At 36.2% G+C, this 22,601-nt stretch overlaps 2 protein-coding genes across 3 annotated transcripts in view; one reads left to right on the top strand and one right to left on the bottom strand.

Moving 5' to 3' along the window:
* The window catches only part of C4H4orf17 (chromosome 4 C4orf17 homolog), a 350,583-nt gene that overhangs the window by 16,464 nt on the left and 311,518 nt on the right, over positions 1–22,601 (top strand). The window lies entirely within an intron of this gene.
* Positions 328–21,779, bottom strand: ADH4 (alcohol dehydrogenase 4 (class II), pi polypeptide). Its single transcript, XM_026015640.2, has 10 exons — positions 19,073–21,779; positions 17,403–17,645; positions 16,560–16,661; positions 15,385–15,526; positions 13,694–13,781; positions 10,870–11,101; positions 8,226–8,486; positions 3,653–3,788; positions 2,844–2,979; positions 328–767 (listed from the first exon to the last, which is right to left on the bottom strand). Exons 2-10 carry the CDS (start codon positions 17,418–17,420, stop codon positions 743–745), a joined length of 1,140 nt encoding a protein of 379 aa, XP_025871425.1. The 5' UTR covers positions 17,421–17,645; positions 19,073–21,779; the 3' UTR covers positions 328–742.

Genomic DNA, 22,601 nt, shown 5'->3' with positions numbered 1-22,601 from the left:
CTGTGAGGAGCCTACTTTTCCCTCTGTCTAGGTCTCTGCCTCCTTTTAAGATTTTAAATAAAATCTTAAAAAAAATCTTCATTTTTTATTTATCTCTACCCATTTATATAGCTTTTGATATCCCATTACTTGTGATTATAGTTCATAGTGGTAAAGCAGGGCTAAGAGAAAAGTAAATACCTGATGTCAAGAAGGAAATTATTTAGCAGCTTATTAAAGAAGATTAGCTTGTAGATTATTGAAACCCCCAAATTATGTAACAGCATTATATATATATGACATTTTAAAGATATATGTATCTTATGTACACATATATAGTAGTCATTCTAGTAAAAATCAAATTTTATTATGGAGAATTTTAAGGATAAGCAAAAGTAGAGAGAACAGTGTAATGAAACCCTGAATATTTATCACCCAACCTAAAAAATTATAAACATATAGCCAACTAGCTTTACTTCTTACCCGTCATTCCCCACTCCCACCTCTCCAGAACTAGTTTTGAACAATTCTCATTATATAATTCTATTCATAAACACACCAGTTATCATAATTACTAAACAGGAAATATTAATATATTTTACGGACACAAATGCTGTAATGTTTATAACTATTTGATGTTGAGATGTTAACTATAAATAGTTGTTTAAATTCATGGCAATCCTTGGTTCATTATTATAGGTTGTAAATTAACCAGACAGGTTCAGATTCAGTCAGATAGTATTCCAATTTATTCCTGGTGTCTTCAAAAGGTCAGGACTATCCGAAGGCTGTTAATAATAAGACAACAATCAGCATAATTTTTGTGGTAAATTTAACCAAGACCCACAAATAATTTTTGTACTTTTATTTCGACATTTGGTTTAATTTTTCTTTAGAGACATCTATAAAAAAAGAAATTAACAAATTATGTCTAATTTCTTTTATCTTGGCATCTTCTTCCATTCATAAAATTAATAATACTTCATGTATGGTGCTAATAAGCTGGGAAAACTTGGGGACCTTCATGTGACCCTGGGTGAGGTCTGTGCTGCCCAATGGTGCTATAAAGTAGAACATGCTAGGATTGTAGTGAGGTTTTTGTCTTGGAATAGTCACTGCTTGGTGTATTGGGATGATGCTTTCTGAGAATCTAAATATTCTTACTCATGGATAATTCCTTCAACATGTAGAAGCAAAGAACGAGGTAAGCCTCAAGGACAGAGACTTCCTTATGTTCCACCTAACTGCTAGAGCTGTGGAATCCCTGGCATTAGCAGGTTGCCATGCATATATGTTTTCTTCACCCAGGGACCGGAACTACATCTTTCTACCTGTGGAGGGAGAACGTCTATGTCCTTTCCTTGCCATGAGTCAGGGTCACTGCACCTTAAGAGGCCAACTGAGTGTTGTATTCCCTCCACTTCCTTGCTTCTATGCAGTTGGTATGGCAGGAGGGCCTATCCTCAGTTGTGGTTCCTATACCCGTATGCTAAGTCCCATCCTCTGCTTTCTGCATTGTCACCTTTCCATCAGTGTGGGCAGTAATGTGGTTTTCTCAGTGAGCCAGAGGGGAAGTAGGAGGTCTTACTCAAGTATCTAGCCCTCAGCCTTCCATTCTCTCACTGATTTATCAGGCCTACTTTAAAAGTATGGGAGACTTGCCCAGCTATTAATAAAGTAATTCACCATTTTCCATTTGGCTGCCACTTAGCATTCCTTGTGGGTGTATTCCATGACACAGAAATCTAGGGGGAAATGGTGGTGCATGAGATATGAGTTTTGGGGTCTAATGCCCCAAATTCCAACCTAACTCCCAACATAAGGAATACTCCTTATGAGAATATTGAGATTATGCAAAATATTGCAGGGTTTATACACTAAGTTATTTTGTGTAGCTTAAATAATCTTTCTTTTTCTTTCTATTGAGCTTCTTCTTGATACATTGCAGTTAATGGGTTTGCAAAATAGAGTGTTCATGTCAGTAGAAATAATTTCTCAGGAAATACTTTCCTAGGAAGTAGCCAGGGTCCTCACATCATAGACCTGTTTTCTTCTTTTGCAACATTTATTTTCTGCTTCAAACTCATGTCATGTAACTTTAATTTCATTTTGTGAAACTCCCATTTTGTGATATCTTCTTGTTTTGTCCCCCCCCCCCCTTTTTTTTACATCTCCTCTATGAAGCTATTCCTGGTGTTTTGCTCTTTGCTTCTATTGAAAGCTGTGCTTAATCATTTTAACCAAAATAATTGATCCTCGTCTCTCCTGCTCCTCAGTTGCTACAGAACTCCAGTTGGGCCATTTCTATAAGTTAGTTCTCATGATCTGTACCAAGGGAGCACAATATAGTTAAAACCATGGATCAGATTGTATCTTATAGTAGACCCCGGACAAAGCAAGAGAGTAAGAGTTGAGGTATCCTTTGTTTCTTTAAATGAGTCATTCACTGCTCACACATCAGTGGTTTTCACTTGGTTCTGACCTTGAAGGGACTGGAATGGGCATTCTTTGTTAATTGCAGAATTTAATGATGGGAGACCTAGGGCTATATTGCACCAGAATGACCTGACATTATACCGTAGAAACCTTTCTTTCTAGGGAAGAGCCCCAACTGAATTAACAGTTGTTTGTGAAAGGGAAAATATGTGTCAGTTTATATCACCACTCTCTGTTGGAATAGTGTATGGCAGTGTACATTATGGAAATGGAGTAGAAAGCTTTTCTTTTTTCCAGAGGTCACCATTTAATCTTTAAAGCACATCTAGTATGTGTGATGATGTGGAAAATGTGAGAAAAGACAAACTGGTTAGTTTTTAACAAATAAGGTCATCATAAAGGTTTTTCAAACCTCCTTGTTAATTTACCTTTTTCCTTGGTTCATTATGTCAAATGCCTCATTGATTTTGTCAAAAGGCAGAGTGTGAGTCACCAGTAGATCCAGATCAAATTTCTTATTCTTGTAGTCAGTAACCAGCTTTGGGATAGAATCGCTTTTCCAACCTGCAATTTGGCCAAGATGCCAAGTAAAGACACGGTATTTGACAGGAGGTAGTTTAATCAGTTTGTTGAGTGAATTAAATTACTGGGTCAGATTTGAGTTGTTTTCAAATGGATTATCCCTCCCATCTTTAATTTTCTACAGTTTAATTTATTTAAAAGTTTTTCTTAATAAGAATTGTCAAAATTAGTTCCTACTTCTAGATAAGGAATTATCAGTTTGATTAAAGTTTACCTTTTGTTCCTCTGTGTTGGTTCATTTTAATGCAAATTGCATTTCAGTTTGCAAATTGTAGTTATCCATCTATACAAACTGTTTACTTTCAGGGAAAAATTGGAGAGGGAGACAAACCATGAGAGACTCCTAACTCTGAGAAACAAACAAAGGGTTGTGGAAGGGGAGGTGAATAGGGGGGATGGGGTAACTGGGTGACTGGGCACTGAGGAGGGCACTTGATGGGATGAGCACTGGGTATTATATTATATGTTGGCAAATTTAAGTAAAAAAAAAACTGTTTACTTTCAAATAATTCCTAGAATAACTTTTATGCAGTCTCCAGATGTGTTATTAGGCACTCAGTATTTAAACAACATTTTTTCCCCTTTTCATTCAATAATCTTCATTGGAAGAATTTGCATACTACTATGGAGTAAATTAAAAGAGAAAAAAACTGACCACCAAAGCATGTTCCATTTATGGTACGGCCCATTATTAGCTCTACTGGAGATATAGTCAATCCTGCCATTTCAGAGTTTACTCCAATCAAAGTACATGATCCCCAACCTACTGTTGTGCAGTCCAGGGCTGCTCTCTAGAAGGTAAAACAAAAAGGATTAGTTGAATAAGTAGAAAAAGTAGAACATGAACTCTCTAGGTATGTACAATACTTTAGGGAAAATTTATACAACTCTGCATATAAGATAAGATTAGTCAAGCTAATGAGGTTATGGCATTGTTGATGATACTTGAAGCTCCACTGTCCAGTTTCAGGTAGAAGATTCATTAAAAGTTTGAACTTCATCTAAAAAGATATTGAAAAAAAAGATACTGAAAAGAAACAGAACCCATTATTTTCTTGTTTAATACCATAGTTATGCTGAATCTGGAATGTGTATCATTGCAAATCAAGAAAGAAAAAAATATGTGAAGTTAGAAAAGAATTCTAGAAGATATAATAAATTCTAAAAAAAAAAAAATTCTAATCAAGTTTTTGATGATCTGCTGTGGGTATGTACTAAAACATTTGCAATTTCAGAGGCATAAAATTTACACAATCCTTGAAGTCATGAAGAGAGGATGGGTATCTACTAGAACCTAGGGAATGAGGTACACATTGTAAACTTAGTATATCTCAATATAAGATAAATAAAAAATGCTATTTAAAACAGAGCAAGACAGTTAAACAGAATCTGACACTAGATACTGCTCATAAAACATTTTATCAGTTTTCCTACATTATTTATCTCTCAGAAGTAGAGTTAAATAACTAGTTCTGGGCAATAGATTATCGGCAGAAGTGATGTATGTTATTTTGTAGACAAAACAGAAAAGCCGGTATACATCCTGCCAGCTGTCCATTCTCCTGCTATAACAATCAAGATGACCTCATGTTGACATGTGAGGTCAAAAATGAGGGACGCCTGGGTGGCTCAGTGGTTGAGGTCTGCCTTCAGCTCAGGGCATGATCCTGGGGTCCTGGGATCGAGTCCCACATCGGACTCCTTATGGGGAGTCTGCTTCTCCCTCTGCCTCTCTCTCTCTCTCTCTCATTAAAAAAAAAAAAAAAAAGAACTAGCTGAGTCATTACATGGAAGACAGTGGCCCAGGGGAGTTGCCTTGATCTTTCCACAAGCGAAAAAATGTTATGTTAACCTACTGCATGTTTGAGGTTAATACAAAAATGCCAAGGGTTGAAAATGTTAAGAAATTTAAGAAAGATATAAACTGTGGATGACCATTCCACAAGAAGCTGTATGGTAAATAGATGAACATTTTAATTTTCGAGAATAATCTTAAAGAAGAAAAGCATAAACTTTGTTTTATATCCTTTGTCATAGTCAGTGCTCAACTAAATTCTGACTTGTTGGGCAATTTTTATTTTTACAAAAGTCTCAATAGGAAGTATAGCTTTTTTTCATCATTGATCACTGTACAAAAGAAGCAATTTGAAGTAAATTCTCCCCCTTCTCTTTGTCTGTCTTACTAGTATTGGAAGATGAAGTGACCTAGAACTTTTAGAATGTATTATGAAAATTTTATTTGAATAAATTTTTATTGTTTTGAGACTTCATAACATTTCTTTATTATTTTTTTTAGAGATTTTATTTATTTATTCATGAGAGACACAGGGAAAGAGAGAGAGAGAGAGAGGCAGAGAGAGAAGCAGGCTCCATGCAGGGAGCCTGACGTGGGACTGGATCCCAGGTCTCCAGGATCAGGCCCTTGGGCTGAAGGCAGTGTCAAACCGCTGAGCCACCTGGGCCGCCTGACTTCATAACATTTCTAAATAGCAACTGCTTTACTGTATGCACTTTTTATATGGCAGAAATATTTTTGTTTATGCTGTATAGAGAGATCCATGGAGAGGAGAAAATTCATAGACTTGTTACCTGAAGGTAGCTATTTATATTAACTTCTATTTTCTATTTTAATTTTAAAATGTCTTTCCTAAAACAAAAAACAACAACAACAAAAAAAAACAGAAACAAAAAAAAATGTCTTTCCTGTTGGCCCTTTTTTTAAAGAAGATTTATCCATCTATTTGAGAGAGAGAGAGAGAGAGAATGGGAGAGGGGAATGGTTGGAGGGAGAGGGAGTAAGAATCCTGAGGAGACTGCCTACTGAGTGCAGAGGCCAGTGTGGGGCTCGATCCCATGATCCCAAGATAATGACCCAAGCCAAGATCAAGAGTCTAATGCTTAGTTTATTAAGCCACTCAGGTGCCCCCTGTTAGCCTGTTCTACATTTCTGGAGCTTAGCTTCAAGCAAGGGATTCATCTCCCTGATGATAACTTAGTTAAAAATGGGTATCATATGCGAGTAAAGGGTTTTATTTAGCTTCTGATAATTTTTGATGAGAATTACTTTGGCTTCTCAAAACTTTATAATATTGCCAGTTAATGTAACTTTATGATTGTTCTGTGGGTTCTTCAGGCTGCTTTACTTTGTAAAGATTTTATTTATTTATTTGACAAGGAAAGAGAGAGAGAGAGAGAGAGCACAAGCAGGGCAAGAGGCAGAGGGAGAGGGAAAAGCAAACTCCCTGCTTAGCAAGGTGCCTGATATGGGGCTTGATCGTAGGAGCCTGATAGAGGACTCGATTCCACAACCCTGGGATCACCACGTGAGCTGAAGGCAGATATTTAACTGACTGAGCCCCTCAGGCACCTCCTTTAGGCTGCTTAAGAGCATTAGTGGTCATTGAATTCAAGTTCGTTCACAGGTATTACTGGACTTTCCTCTACAACTGAGAAATTTAGATTTCCTTAGTTATGGAAACATGGTGGATGGGTAGATAGCTGATCTTTTTGTGATAACTAAATCCATCTATTCTTATTTGGATTCTCTGTTGTAAGTCTGTTCCATAATTTAAATAATAATAGAATCTGCCAAGATTTAGATTAAGTAGTTCTCAACTGGAGTAACTTGTAAAAAATATTGTACCTGGGCCCTAGACTTATGAGAATATCCTGGGATATGGCCCATTCATTGGTACCAATGAATGGTACCAATACAAACAATGATAGTAACAACTCCCCAGGCGTTTCTAAATGTAGCCAGTGTTGAGAATCTCCATACTGGAAAAATAATATCAATAGGTTGAATTTCAATGTTTGAAAAAAATTTGAGCTGTGGAAAGTGGAGGAACGGATGTGGCACATTGTAAGTTGCAGATGCCAACAATAATTTAAGAAGCAGGATCTGAAACATTGAACACAAAGGACCAGTACAGGATAAGGAGTCCTTAATGCATGAGTTTTCAGTAATAGCTAACATTTATGGAGTGCTTATTACCTGCTAGATCCTCCTTTAAACAGTTACATTATTCCAATGAAACCATTCTGAGAGGGGAGACCCAGGAAGGGAGCCTCATGCTTTCAGCAGCTCCTCCCTATCTCCATTCTCTTCTGGAGAATGCATCAGTTGGGTAAAAATCAAGGAGAAGAACTGTAGAAAGCCTGCTACTGGGATGTTGAAGTACAGAATTCTATTTTTTATAACCTCCCTAGAGGAGGGTTTTGAGAGCCACGTTGAATGAAGTTGTAAATAAAAGGCCATAACACCACAGTTCCTCCACAGATCTCCTTCATGAAATAGGAAGAATCCATGGCAGATAATCAGTTGATAAATTGTTAGTCATCTCATAAAACAAAACAAAACTCGATTTAGCCTCTTTGAGCAAATAGGCATCAAGTGACCATTCGCTGGAAAGTGAGGTTAGGCAGTCTGGCAAGCTAACTTTTCCATGTGTAGTCTGTGTGATTGGCTCTTTACCCCACTTTTGAGAGTAGAATAAACAAGGCTGGTTTCATGGGCCTGCAGCCAGTGTAGTTGCTCAGGGCTCTGTGCCTGGAAAGGCCTGCAAATTATGTAGCTTGCCCTGAGAGAAGAAATCTGAATGATACAGAATTGTAGTGCTTAGGACAAAAGGTCTACATTTTAATTTTGCAGTATGTGTGTGTGTATGTATGTTTTTAATATATTGAATATATTGAAAATTTCAGATTTATGATGTGGACCTAATTTGGCATCCCTTTTATTAAGATCTGACGAACGGAACTGGATTGTTTGTAGCTTGCTGACCTCTTACCGCTCTGCTTTTAGGTTGGAATGGAATGCCTCCAGCTGTTAGGGGTGACACGTGTCACCCTGTCTTCTTCCCTCCTCTAACTCTGCCTTTTCTGTTTTTTTTTCTCTATCATTTCTCATAGGCACAATTCTTTTAAAATGTTTATTTCTAAGTTTTCTCTTTTTGCTAAACTTCATGTGGAAGAATATACAGAAATATTAATAACCCAAGCAAGTATTAACATTTATTAATCAAATATTAATAATATATGTAATCTGATATTATTAATAAATAATACTTATATAAATATATAATTTACATACACATAAATATACTGTTAAATTCAAAATAACTTTATCAATATACATACTACCAATTTAATAATATTTATATTATTAAATAGTTTAATAATATTAATACATGCAATTTATTATATACTATTATAAAAACTATATATACCATGGCTTCAGGTCCACCTGCACAGTCAAAGGCAAAATCCACACCTCCATCGGTCATTTCAATGATGACTTCCTGGATGGGTTTATTGAAGTTTCTAGGATTGAGGCATTCAGTGATTCCAAGGGCTTTGGCCTTTGTAAACTTCTCACTGTTGGTGTCAATAGCGATGATTCTGGAAGCTCCTGCTACTTTACAACCTATTATAGTGGAAAGCCCAACACCTCCTAGGCCAAAGACAGCACAAGTAGAGCCAGGGGTGACCTGCAGGCAGCAAAATTATAAATTAACTTTAAATGGAAGTGGTCTCACTTTTTTTTTTTTAATTTTTTTGTTAACTTTTATTTATGATAGTCACAGAGAGAGAGAGAGGCAGAGACATAGGCAGAGGGAGAAGCAGGCTCCATGCACCGGGAGCCCGACGTGGGATTCGATGCTGGGTCTCCAGGATCGCGCCCTGGGCCAAAGGCAGGCGCCAAACCGCTGCGCCACCCAGGGATCCCCTTTTTTTTTTTTTTTTTAAAGGAAGAGAGTGAAGTAGGGGCAGGAACATATAAATGAAAGACTGCCTAAAAAAAAAAAAGACTGCCTGTCATAAAGCTAAATGATACAGCCAATGAGGGAAGTCTGCCAAGATTAAAATGGATGAGTCACTGGCTAAATTTGGAGAATCATTTGAATGCCATTAAAATTATAAGCTCAAAAAACAAAACAAAACAAAAACAAAAAGAAACCTAGGTGAAAATAATCCACTTGTTTTCCTCTTCCCTTTAATGTTATCAGAACAAAATTTTATTTTATGTTTTCCTTTTTTAAAGAATTTAAATTCAGTTATCCAAGATATAGTACATTATTATGTAGTATAGTACATCAGATGTAGTTTTTCAGTAATTAATCAGTTGCATATAACACCCAGTGCTCATCATATTATGTGGCCTCCTTAATGTCCCATCACCCAATTACCCCATCCCTCTACCCTCCTCCCCTTCAGCAACCCTCAGTTTGTTTTCTATAGTTAAGAGTCTCTAATGGTTTGTCTCCCTCTCTGATTTCTTCCCATTCAGTTTCCCTCCCTTCCCATGCACTATTTCTTATATTCTACATATGAGTGAAACCATATGAAATTGTCTTTTTCTGATTGACTATACTGTTTTTAATTTTTAATATACTGATAGCCAAAAACAACATTTCTGTCTGCTTGACTGATTCTCAATGAAAAGTCTTATCTTGATATTCTGGCTATTAGATCAGTTTTTAATTTTGATTAGGTTGAGTTTATTTCCTTGACACTTGAACAACTGCAGGTAACCTGATAAAGAGGAGTATTTAGATTGCAAAGCTGAGGATCAAGCCTTATCAAGATGTTTTAAGGATTGCATATGAACCTGGCTTTTTTTCATTCATTCATTGAAAAATTATCCAGTTCCTACTGTGTGCCAGGCACAGGGCTAGGCTCTGGAGATACCACAATGAACAAGAGAGAGTTCTTGCCCTCAAGGAGCAAATAGTCTAATAGGAAGGAGAAATAAATGGAAAATTTCTCCAGAGTGTGATAAGAAGAGAGACAGGGACAATAAGCACAGACACTTTAGGGGAAACTGAGAGGGACACCCAGTACATGCCTGACAGTTTGGAGGGTTTCTGGTAGGAAATGACAAAAAAATGGAGACAGCCAGAAGAGGGGTTTGTGTGTGTGTGTGGGGGGGGACTTTCCAGGCAGTGTTGATGGGAGCCATGTATGGAAAGCCCAGGGGCCATGGTGATTGGAGCCCAGAAACTGAGGGTCAGGCCTCAGTTGAGGGAATGGGGAATGGTGACCCTGTGAAGGTAGATAGAATTAGGGAGAATCACTACCCCACTGATGGCAAAGTGGAGTAATGAAAGGGCAATGAAATCTTCACATTTGTTGTTTAGAAACAACATTTGTTCTTTTGTTTCTGTTTAGAAAGAGCACTCTGGATGCATTTTGCAGTTTGAACTCAAGGATCGAAGACTGACGTCAAGGAGGTTGTTTGAGGCATCCAAGTGATACTGACACCTGTCCAGTCTCTCATTAAATAGTTTTGTGAAAGCTTCTAAATTCTAACATGAGATTCCAAGGATGCATCTTGCCACCATCAGGGCTGCCACCTGAGATTCGCCTTTGGAGCCACAAAAGGACAGGATAAGAACCAGAGGTGAATTACCAGTTTGAGGGAGAGAAATTTATAGGATCAGGAAGAAAGCAGAGGTGACTAAATGGAGATGGGTGGGAGTTTCTGTAGTTTCTGTTGCCTCTTGACTAGGTCTGCTCTCCCATGGTGAACATTCATATTTAGGTGACATATTTAAGCATGCTATATTTAAGGCAGGGATAGTCTGTGATCTAACATACTAGTATAGGAAAAGAAATTAACATGAACTGAGTGCTGACTGTATGCCAGCTGCTGAGATAGGTGCCTTACATATGTAATATGATTTGATTATCCCCATACCTATTTATACTAGATGTTATTGCAGAGAGTAGGAATAGAGGGGTTAAATAACTTGCCTAAAGTCATAGAAGTAATAAATGACAGAGCTAAGGCTTGAAGAATAACTAGCTGCTTTATTACTCCATCTCCTAGTAAATTCTATTTTATGTAACCTGGTGATGAACCACTTTTACCTTGGCAGTGTTGATTGCAGCTCCATAGCCAGTTGAAAATCCACATCCAAACAGACAAGCTCTCTCTAAATTTACATCATCATCGATTTTGGCAAGATTTATATCTGACACTACAGTGTACTGAGTGAAGGTACTGGTCCCCATGAAATGGTAAATTGGTTTTCCTTTGCAGGTAAACCTGCTGGTTTTGTCTTGCATTAGTTCTTGATCAACAATAGGATTTTTGACTAGACTAGAAAATAAAAAAAAATAAAAAATAAAAAAAAAACAAGATAATAAAGAGAGAACATAAATAGACCACTGGTTACATTCCTGAAAAAAAAAAAGTTAAGTGTTATATATTTGTTATGACACTTTTATGAGATAGAAAAATTGAGAAAATGACTTGAGTCTTTTCACCTAAATATATAGTCAGAAGTACTCTAAAGTTAATAATGATAATAAACTTTTTATTGAATATTTTTTATGTGCCAGAAACTCTCTTGAGGGTTTGTATGTAATAATTCTTAGAAAAAAACTTATGGAAACTCAACTGTACATAAATGGAGAAATACTAGCCTTTTGAATGCCTGTGCAATTATATCCCAGCTTTAGCAGTTAACAACTCAGGGCTGTTCTTCTGGCATCTTTTACTCCCCCAACCCCCACCTCAAGGCTCACTCTTCCCCAGCACCTACCCTCCCCAATGGGATGGTTTCGAAGTAAACCCCACTCATTACTGTTTCATTTGTAAATATTTTATTACGTATCTCAAAGAGATTCTTTTAGGTTGATATATTGTATTTAGTTGACGTGTGTTATCTCTTTTAATTGATAGGTTCTCACCTCCCTCCTTGTTTTTTTCTTTGAAATTTATTTGTTGAAGAAACAGTCATTTGTTCTGTACAGTTTTTCCATTCTGAATTTTCCTGATTACATTCCTATAATTGGGTGTAACACATTTTCCCATCCCTGTATTTCCTCTTAATTAGTATTTTCAATCTAACTGGTTGATTTAATTTAGGTTTTATATTTTTGTAGGAATATTTCAAAGGTGGTGCTGTGAATTTTCATCTGGAGGTACATAATACCTTATTATCTCTCTTTTTGTGGTGTTAGAAAGAATTGATGGTCATTGCCAAAATCTATTATTTTATTTAAAGTTTGCAAAGGGTTGTATTAATGCTTTAACTATCTATAATAACCCTGTGAAGTAAGCATTATTATTATTCCCATCTTATAGATGAGGAGATTGAGGCACAGTAATTAGATGTAAGAGTAGTACAATTTTAGCTTCTGAAATAACTAGCTTCAATTGACATTAAAGAATAATATGGATGTTATTATTTACGCCTGCTGTGCTCTGTGCAAATTCTGAGTATAATATTTAAACTCCGTGCCCAATAAAGGTATCTTCTAGAGTTTTTTTGGGAGAAGGAAAACTGGAAAATAGATTTTTCTTTTCCTTTTTTTAAAATAGATTTTTCTTTTCTTTTTTTAATAGATTTTTCTTTTCTTTTCCTTTTCTTTTTTTTTTTAAGATTTATTTATTGTTTGTTTATTCATTTATTTATTTATTTATTCATGAGACACACAGAGAGAGAGAAGTAGAGACACAGGCAGAGGAAGAAGCAGGCTCCATGCAGGGAGCCCCATGCGGGACTCCATTCCGGGACTCCAGTATCATGCCCTGAGCTAAAGGCAGATGCTAAATTGCTGAGGCACCCAAGCGTTCCCCTCCCCCCCCTTTTTAGGAGGTTTTTCTGTATGTAGTCTCATTAAAGAATAAGTTGATAAAGGTTTTGAACTTTGGAGTCAGACTCTCTACGGTCAAAATCTAGCTCTAAGACTTTATCTGTGGACCTTGGAATAAATTACTTTACTGTACCTCATTTCATTCCTCATTTCCTTTAGAAGTAGCTACTATCTTGAGTTTGGCATTTATCAGTTCAGTAATGTATTTATACCTTAACTGCATACACATGTAACCATAAACTATATTATATATATAGTATTACTGTTGTTTTATCTTTTTAAAGATTTATTTATTTATTGGAGAGAGAGATTGAGAAGGAGAGAAGCAGACTCTCCACTGAGGGCAGAGCCTTCAATCTCACAAACCTGAGATCAGGAGCTGAGCTGAAATCAGGAGTCAGAAGCTTAAAGAACTGAGCTACTCAGGCTCCCCTGTATATTGTATATTGTATATCTGTATATTGTATTATTGTATATTGTATTATTTTGTATATGATATCTTACTAAATATATTTATCAGCAACTTGCTTCTTTCCTTTAACATCATGTATGTGAAACTATTCTATGTTTTGTATGTAGATCAAGTTTAACCCTTTTTGTTGTTATATAATATTCCACTGTGTTACTCCACAGCAATTCATTAATCCATTCTCTTGTTGGTGGACATTGAGCTATTTTTTAAAAAGGTTTTTAAAAATCTATTTATTCATGAGAGACACTCAGAGAGAGACAGAGACAGAGGCAGAGGGAGAAGTAGAATTCCTGTAGGAAGCCCAATGTGGGACTTGATCCCAGGATCCCGGGATCACAACCTGAGCCAAAGGCAGACACTTAACCACTGAGCCACTCAGGCATGACATTGGGCTATTTTTAATTGCTGTTATAAACAATGTCGCAGTGAACATTCTAGCATATGTTTCCTTGAGTAATTTTGTAACAATTTCTTTTTTTTTTTTTTTTTTGATTGTAACAATTTCTTATATACATCTAGGACTAGTATTGGTGGGTAGAAGCTTATCCAGATATTGCCAATGTACTTCCCCAAATATTATACCAATTTATAATCTTACTAATAGTGTATAGGGCTTACCTGAGTTTTTTACATAAATTTGTGAGTGGATTCAGACAGAATTTGCATTTTCTACAGTGAGGCATGTAGAGTGGAATTACTTTGTCACCTGGAAAGAAAGGCCATATGTTGGATGGTGCCTAAGATACAGCTTGTAAAAGTCTCTACCAGATGAATCTTCTTTATGATATATATTTTATGTTTAGCATAAAGTATAGATGGCTATAGTATTTTGTTACTCTACATGATTGCTGATTCCCCCAGGTAATGTATATACTGTCTTTTTAACTTTTTCCTTTTTTTTTTTTTTTGCTACTGGGCAGTCAAGCAACAAATCTGCATTGATACCACCAGCTACAGAATCCTGTCTGAGGCTCTGCCGTCATTGCAACTCTGCATCATGACTTTTTTGTTTACATTTCTAAATATCCTATATGGAACAGAACATCCTTATATATAATAGGAGTGGTGCACAGCAACAGTGGTATATGGAGATTAAACTTTATGTCATTGCATGTCACCATTTAGTTTACTCTCACATTCTATTTTTTCTGCCTTTTACTCAATTTCAGTTTAATAATGGCTTCTATCCTTGGATGACCACAGTCTAATAATGATAATTAACATTTGTTCAACATTTGGTATGTGCTAGTCACCCTACGCTTACCTATAGTATCTCACTTAATTCTCAGATCAATTCTTTTGAGATGGATACATACCTTTTCTCCCACTTAAGAAAACAGAAATCTGAGCTGTGCCAGAGAAGTGACTTAACTAGTGGAGGTCACACAGCCAGTAAGTGGCAGAGCTAGGACTACTTGGCTAGACTACTTGATGGTTTCAAAACTTACAGGAGCAGTTCATTTCTTTGGTCTTGTTTGGAATGGAATCTAATATACTTCTAGGTTTGGAGCATTCTCATTCAAGTAGAAAAAAATGATACAGACCTGTATCATTTACACAGAAATGTATATTTCTCACTTAAGCTAACTATAAGTCCTCATTCTTTTTTCCTTTTTTTTTTTTTAAAGATTTTATTTATTTATTCATGAGAGACAGAGAGATTGAGGCAGAGACACAGGCAGAAGGAGAAGCAGGCTCCCTAAGGGGAGCCCAATGCGGGTCTGGATCCCGGGATCACGCCCTGAGCCGAAGGCAGACACTCAACTGCTGAGCGACCCATGTGTCCCCTTAACTTCCTTTCAGTGAGGGGCACCTGGGTGGCTCAGTGGTTGATCATCTGTCTTCGGCTCAGGTTATGATCCTGTGATTCAGGATCAAGTCCTGCATTGGGATCCCCAGAAGGAGCCTGCTTTTCCCCCTGCCTATGTCTCTACCTTTCTGTGTCTTTCATGAATAAATAAATAAAATCATTAAAAAGTAAATTCTTTATGATACTAAATTATTTTTCTGTTTTATTTAGAAGTTGTTATAAATTTTCATTTGTGTCCCACTTTGTGGCTTTGCTTCATAGCAGTTTCTCAGTGCTATATATAAATAAAGTGACCATATTTTCCATATTTTATTAGTTCTGACTTCACATATTCCGTCCCATTGTTAGACTGTGATAGATTGTATGTCTTAGTTTGTCTTTGGAAAAGATGGTTCCCATATATAAATAGAGATCAATTATAGCGTGCAAAGCCAGGACTCTATCAGTTCCTAAAATTATCCTGACATTTCCATTTAATTGGCATCAGCAAAGAACATACCTGGTTTGAAGTTGGTCACTCCTGGCCCAACACTTTCCACAATTCCTGCACCCTCATGGCCAAGGATCACTGGGAAAAGGGCCTCTTTAAATTTAGGACTGATAGGATGGGCATCAGTATGGCACAGGGCAGTGGCAATTATCTACAAAGCAACCAAAGACTTGAGGCCTGTTTCTGTCATATCATTGGGGTTGTTAGGAGGCTAACCTTGGGCCCAATGCCACCTTGAAACTTTGCAACAGTCTTGGGGCTCAATAAAAGAATTACATTTTGGAAAAAACAGCAATTAAAAATAGCATATATTCTCCTCTTCTAAATAATAAACCTTTGTTTTCTAACTTTCATTGCTACTGGCAAATCATACAGAGATAAAGTGGCAGTTACTGGCTCCAGGAGAGAAGAAATCAAAGGTAATGGGGAAAAGTTAAACAAAATCTTTTAGGAAGAGGGAATGGAGGAAATATAGGTTTCTAGGGCTTGTGCACATTTTGTTGAAATCATATGAAATGAAATAGGGGTAATAATATTTTTATAGTTAAAAGAGGTATCAGGTAAAGGATTGTCTCAATTACCAGCATATCTCTTATTATTCAAGATTCTGTTCATGAGGTTCTCTTAATCATTCTCATGTGTAAACCTGTCCTGAGGAAAAATGTAAGCCAGGCCAGCTGTGGGGAAAATGGAGAAGTTGTCCCAGCTTTCTGTCTGTGATCTCTGTCTATACAGTGAAGTCTCTTTTCCCTGCTCACCTACACTTCTCCCTCCTCTGGGCAGCCAGGACTCTTATACTGCCCTGGGTAGCACTGCAGCTCTTTCCTCTCCCTTGTTTGGAACCAAATTTTTTATCTTCCTTTAACACTTTCCAATAACTGGCAACTGGAAAACAAAAAGAAAACTAATTCCAATCTAAAGTGAATTCCTTTGTCAAATTCCTCAGGCTGATGATTAATATTAAGATAAATTCAAATACATTTTAAGCTTTTTATCAGTAGCAACTGATAATTAGTAATTTGCCCCTCTTGGGATAATGCCTGTTTTTATATGGATCTAAAAATATAGTTCCGCCATAGGTGAAACTCCAGGTACTCTCAGTCATACCATGCAGGCCTGACCTAAAGAAGCCAAGTCTGCACTTAGTGCCTTATCTGTGCTGTCTAGGAAACATCCCCACTTACTTGAACTCGAACTTCATGAGCCTTGGGGGGAGCTACCTCAATCTCTTCTATGCAGAGGGGCTTGCCTGTTTCCCAGGCAATAGCTGCTTTGCACTTAATAACCTGAGAAGGAGGGAGACAGGGAGATTAATTATATAATTAATATGTAATTATATAAACTACAATTAAAATTATATTTAAAATTTCAAATATAAGTAACATTGAAGGAAACTAGAAACAAACAGACCTATAATCCTCTGTTCTCATGCTACTATTTTCCTTTTGTTATGCTTTCCCAGTCTTTGAAACATGATTACATAATTTTTGATAGTTATGCAATTTTGGATTATATTTTTAAATATTATTAGTCTTATTGCAGATACAATATATTTTAATAATAAGAAATTTCAAAACACAAATAAGAACAAAAGAAACAAAATCCACTTGTAATTTTATCACTCATTTTATGATTTTGGTATAAATTTTTTCAGTATCCCTAAACGGGATCTTTTCTATGTAATACTTTGTAATCTACTTTTTCTACTTATTAATATGCTATATTTTCCATATTTTTCTTTAACTTTATTTCTAACAGATGCAAATTCTATTTCGTTGTTATAGCATAGTTATTGAAATCTCTCTTTTTTTGGCCTTTATAAGTAATATTTAATTAAAAATTCAGGTAGTAAGTGTTTTGACAAATCCACTGTAATTTCCTAAGAGTAAGTTCCTGGCATGAATTCTTTCAGATCATTTTGATCAACTTTAGATTGCTTTCTGAGGGTAACCCTGAAGGAACCTTGTTTTAGCAAATATATAAAGAGACAAAAACCCCAAAATCAAACAAATAGTATATTTGCTTACTTTGCCCATGGTGCTCATTTTTCTTTGGCAGGCTAGCCTTGGAGGTTTCTTTCTGATTTGAGCGTGCTCCACGTCCTTTGTCTTTGAATAAATACCATTTCTGCCCGTTTATTCTCCAATCACTTTCCTTTTTGTTGCTGTGACACATAGCTCCGCCCATTTCTTGCATGATTTGTACAGTCACATTTCAGCTGCCAATTGCCATTGCTGCCAGAGCTTATTTGAAGATGTTTACTTTTTTCCCTTTTATTGCAAATATAAGATAATAGAGAAAAGTTCATTAAACTTACACAGATGAATTAATATCTGTGTAAAGGGCATTTCTACTGTCCCTGAATCCTTCCTGTACCCAGCCTTCTCTTCCACAAGTCTAATAATCATTTCCTTGCATTTCTTTATGATTTATGGTTCTCTATACAGTATAGTTAGTTTTACCTGTTAAAACCTTTATATGAATGAAATCATAGTATATGTATACTTTTATGTCTTTTTTTCTTTCAACCTCTGTGAGATTCATCCACGTTAGTCTATTTTCATTATCATCCATTTTCCTTTTTTGCTTTTTGGTTTTTTGCTTATGATAAATCAGTGGTTGCATAAAAATTCTTTTAATTTATTCTGTTGTGTATGTGTTTAAGTTTCCTTGGGGAATATTTAAGATTAATATGCAGCCAGTACACACTATTAAGGTGATGCCAGCTGTTAAAATACTGAAATTTTTATTCCATTTGGTAAAAAATCACTGCCCCAAATTTCTAAATTTCCTTTTAACTCTGTGGCAGCCCTGGGGAGCCCTGTTTCATCACTGCTGCGGAGCTACTCTCTTGCCCTTCCAAATGTGTGAGCCCATCACCCTGGCCCCAAAGGTTTTGGGTCTCTGGCTGTGTGTAGTAAGGTTGTCTTTGGACTGCAGTAGGAAAATACCTACCACCCGTCCAATGTTCTGGGGCTGTGAACTGTAGTGCTATGGGCCAGAGCACCCTTGGAGTCATACTTGCACGGTTGTTTGTAGGAAATAGAATGTCCCACATTGGTTGTTATGTATTTTGACTAGGAGTGAAATTGCTGGGTCTCCAACTTTGATAGACAATATCAAAGAGTTTTACAAAGTGGCTGCACATATAAGCAGCTATGTATCAGAGTTCCCATTGCTCCATATCCTTGTCTATGCTTGGAATTGTCAGACTTTAAAACTGTTGATAATCTGTGGGTGTGAATGATATATAATTGTATTTTAAATTTGTATTTCTCTATTTTTTTCATTCAAGATTTTATTTAAATTCAAGTTAGTTCACATATAGTATATTATTAGTTTTAGGGGTAGAATTTAATGATTCACCAGTTGCATATAACACCCAGTGCTCATTTCATCACATCCCCTCCTTAATGCCCATCACCCAATTACCTCATCCCCCTACCATCCTCCCCTTCAGCAACCCTCAATTGTTCCTTATATTTAAGAGTCTCTTATGGTCGGCCTCCTCTCTGTCCTTGTTTTATTTTTCCTTCCCTTCTCCTATGTTTGTCTGTTTTGTTTCTTAATATTTGTATTTATATTTGAATTAAGAATTAAGAATTTGAATTTGAATTAAGAATTGTATTTTTATTTGTATTAAGAATTAAATATTCTTAATATTTGTATTTGTCCTTCTCTGACTGACTTCACTTACCAGAATACACTGTAGTTCCATCCATGTCATTGAAAATGGTAAGATTTCATTCTTTTTGATGACTAATATTCCATTGTATATGTAAATGTATCATATATATATCACATCTTCTTTATCATTCATCAGTCGATGGACATCCGAGCTCTTCCCATATTTTGGATACTGTGGACATTGCCACTATAAACATTGGGGTGCATGTGCCCCTTCAAACCACTATTTTTGTGTCCTTTGGATAAACACCTAGTAGTGCAATTGCTAGGTGGAAAGTAGTTCTATTTTTAACTTTTTTGAGGCATCTCCATACTGTTTCAGAGTGGCTGCACCAGCTTGCATTTCTACCAACAGTGTAAGAGGGTTCCCCTTTCTCCACATACTCACCAATATCTGTTGTTTCCTAAGTTGTTACTTTTAGCCACTTATGAAATGGTATCTCATTGTGGATTTGATTTGTATTTCCTGATGATGAGTGATGTTGAGCATTTTTTCATCTGTCTGTTAGCCATTTGTCTTCTTGAAGAAATGTCTGTTCATGTCTTCTGCCCATTTTTTGACCAAAGTTTTAGTTTTTTGAGTGTTGAGTTTATTAAGTTCTTTATAGATTTGGAATACTAGCCCTTTATCTGATACGTCATTTGCAAATATCTTCTCCCATTCTGTAGGTTGTCTTTTAATTTGTTGATTGTTTCCTTTGCTGTGCAGAAGCTTTTTCTTTTGACAAAGTTCTAATAATTCATTTTTGCTTTTGTTTCCCTTGCTTCTGGAGATGTGTCTAGTAAGAAGTTGCTTATGTATATATATAAGGTCAGAGAGCTTGCTGTTTGTGTTCTCTACTATTTTGATGGATTCCTGTCTCGCATATAGTCCATGTTGAGTTTATTTTTGTATATGGTGTAAGAAAGTGGTCCAGTTTCATTCTTCTGCATGTGACTAACCAATTTCCCCATTATCATTTGTTGAAGAGGTTGTCTTTTTTCCCGTTGCATATTCTTTCCTGCTTTGTCACAGATTAGTTGAGTGACCACAGACTTGAGAGTCCATTTCTGAGTTCTCTGTTCTGTTCCATTGACCTATGTGTCTGTTTTTGTGCTAGTATCATATTGTCTTAATGATTACAGCTTTGTAATACAGCTTGAAGTCTGGAATTGTGATGCCATCAGATTTGGTTTTCTTTTTCAATATCCTTTGGGTATTTGGAGCCTTTTCTGGTTCCATACAAATTATAGAATTGTACCAGCTCTGTGAAAAATACTGATGATATTTTGATAGGGATTGCATTGAACGTATAGATTGCTTTGAGTATTATAGACATTTTGACAATATTTGTTTTTCTAATCCATGAGAATGAAATGTTTTTCCATTTCTTTGTGTCTTCCTTAATTTCTTTTGTAAGTGTCCCAGAGGTTTCAGAGGACAGATCCTATACCTTTTAGGTTAGGTTTATTCCTAGGTATCTTATGGTTTTAGGTGCAATTATAAATGGGATTGATTCTTTTATTTCTCTTTCTCTTTCATTATTGGTATATAGAAATGCAACAAACTTCTCTGAGTCAATTTTATATCTTGCAACTTTGCTAAATTCCTGTATCAGTTCTAGCAATTTTTTGGTGGAATTCTTTTGAGTTTTTTACATAGAGTGCCATGTTGTTTGCAAAGAGTAAAAGTTTGACTTTTTCCTTGCTGATTTGGATGCCTTTTATCAATTTTTGTTGTCTGATTGCTGAGACTAGGTCTTCCCGTATGATGTTGAACAGCAGTGGTGAGAGTGGACATCCCTGTCATGTTCTTGATTTTTGGGAAAAAGCTCTCAGTTTTTCCTCACTGAGAATGATATTCACTGTGGGCTTTTCATAGATGGCTTTTATGATATTGAGATACGTACCCTCTATCCCTACACTTTGAGGAGTTTTAATCAGGAAAGGATGCTATATTTTGTCAAATGCTTTTTCTGCATCTATTGAGAGTATTATATGGTTCTTATCATTTCTTTTATTAATGTGGTGTATCACATTGATTGATTTGTGGATGTTGAACCACCCTGCAGTCCAGGAATAAGTCCCACTTGTTTGTGGTGAATAATCCTTTCAATGTACTGTTGGCTCTAATTAGCAAGTATCTTGGTGAGAATTTTTATATCCATGTTCATCAGGGATATTGGTCTGTAATTCTCCTTTTTTAGAGGAGTCTTTGGTTTTGGGATCAAGGTAATGCTGGCCTCATAGGATGAGTCTGGAAATTTTCCTTTCATTTCTATTTTTTGAAACAGATTCAGAAAAATAGATATTAATTCTTCTTTAAATGTTTGGTAGAATTACCCTGGGAAGCTGTCTGGCCCTGGACTCTTGTTGATTGGGAGATATTTGATGAGTGCTTCAATTTCTTTATTTATTATAGGTCTGTTCAGCTTTTTCATTTCTTCCTGTTTCAGTTTTGGTAGCTTATATGTTTCTTGGAATACATCCATTTCCTCCAGATTGCCTAATTTGTTGGCTTCTGATTGCTCACAATTTTCCCTTAAAATTGTATTTCTGTGGTGTTGCTTGTGATCTCTCTTCTTTCATTCATGATTTTATTTATTTGGGCCCTCTCTTCTCTTTCTTTCTTTCTTTCTTTCTTTCTTTCTTTCTTTCTTTCTTTCTTTCTTCTCTTTCTTCCTTCCTTCCTTCCTTCCTTCCTTCCTTCCTTCCTTCCTTCCTTCCTTTCTTTCTTTCTTCATGAGAGACACAGAGAGAGGCAGAGACACAGGCAAATTAAAATAAAAAAAAAAAAACAGTCCAAAACATTTGGGACACAGCAAAGGGGGTCCTAAGAGGGAAGTATATAGAAAATAAGCCTTCCTGAAGAAGCAAGAAAAGTAAAAAAAAAAAAAAAAAAAAAAAAAAAAAGAAGAAGCAAGAAAAGTCTCAAATACACAACCTAACCTTACACCTAAAGGAGTTGGAAAAAGAAAAGGAAATAAACACTGAAGCCAACAGGAGAAATATATTAATTAGATTAGAGCAGAAGTCAATGATAAAGAAATTTTTTAAAAAGTGGAACAGATCAATGAAACTAGGATTTGGTTCTTTGAAAGAATTAACAAAATTGATAAACCCCTAGCCAGACTTATCAAAAAGAAAGGAGAGGGACACCTGGGTAGCTCAGTGGTTGAGTATCTGCCTTTGGCTCAGGGTCCGGGGATCGAGTCTTATACTGGGTTCCCTGTGAGGAGCCTGCTTCTGCCTCTGCCTATGTCTCTGCCTCTCTTTCCGTGTGTCTCATGAATAAATCAACAAAATCTTAAAAAAAAAAAAATCTATGCTGGAAAAAAAAATCTACTTTGCTGTAACTTTCTATAAGAAATTTCAGATTGAACTTTTAATAGCCTCCCAAGGCCAGGAGCCAAGCCAAATACATCAAACTCACTTGCAGTATCTGTAGATTTTAGTGAAGTCGTCTCTTCCTGAGGGTCCACCAAATATGCCGAGGTTCTTGCACCTGTCAGTAAGTTACATTTTCTTATTCATCTAGTAAGGCTGCTGGAACACTGTAA

This window comes from Vulpes vulpes, chromosome 4, assembly GCF_048418805.1.
Source record: "Vulpes vulpes isolate BD-2025 chromosome 4, VulVul3, whole genome shotgun sequence".
In the NCBI taxonomy this organism is placed as follows: Eukaryota; Metazoa; Chordata; class Mammalia; order Carnivora; family Canidae; genus Vulpes; species Vulpes vulpes.
The sequence above is the reverse complement of the archived record's forward strand: the minus strand, read 5'-3'. Positions and strand labels throughout refer to the sequence as shown.

Excerpts from the sequence above, each read along its gene's own strand:
- ADH4 (XM_026015640.2), bottom strand. Across the intron at positions 15,527-16,559 it reads CTCATGAAGTTCGAGTTCAA|ATAATTGCCACTGCCCTGTG; the intron begins GTAAGTGGGGAT and ends GTTGCTTTGTAG. Across the intron at positions 11,102-13,693 it reads AATTTATGTAAAAAACTCAG|TCTAGTCAAAAATCCTATTG; the intron begins GTAAGCCCTATA and ends TTTATTTTCTAG.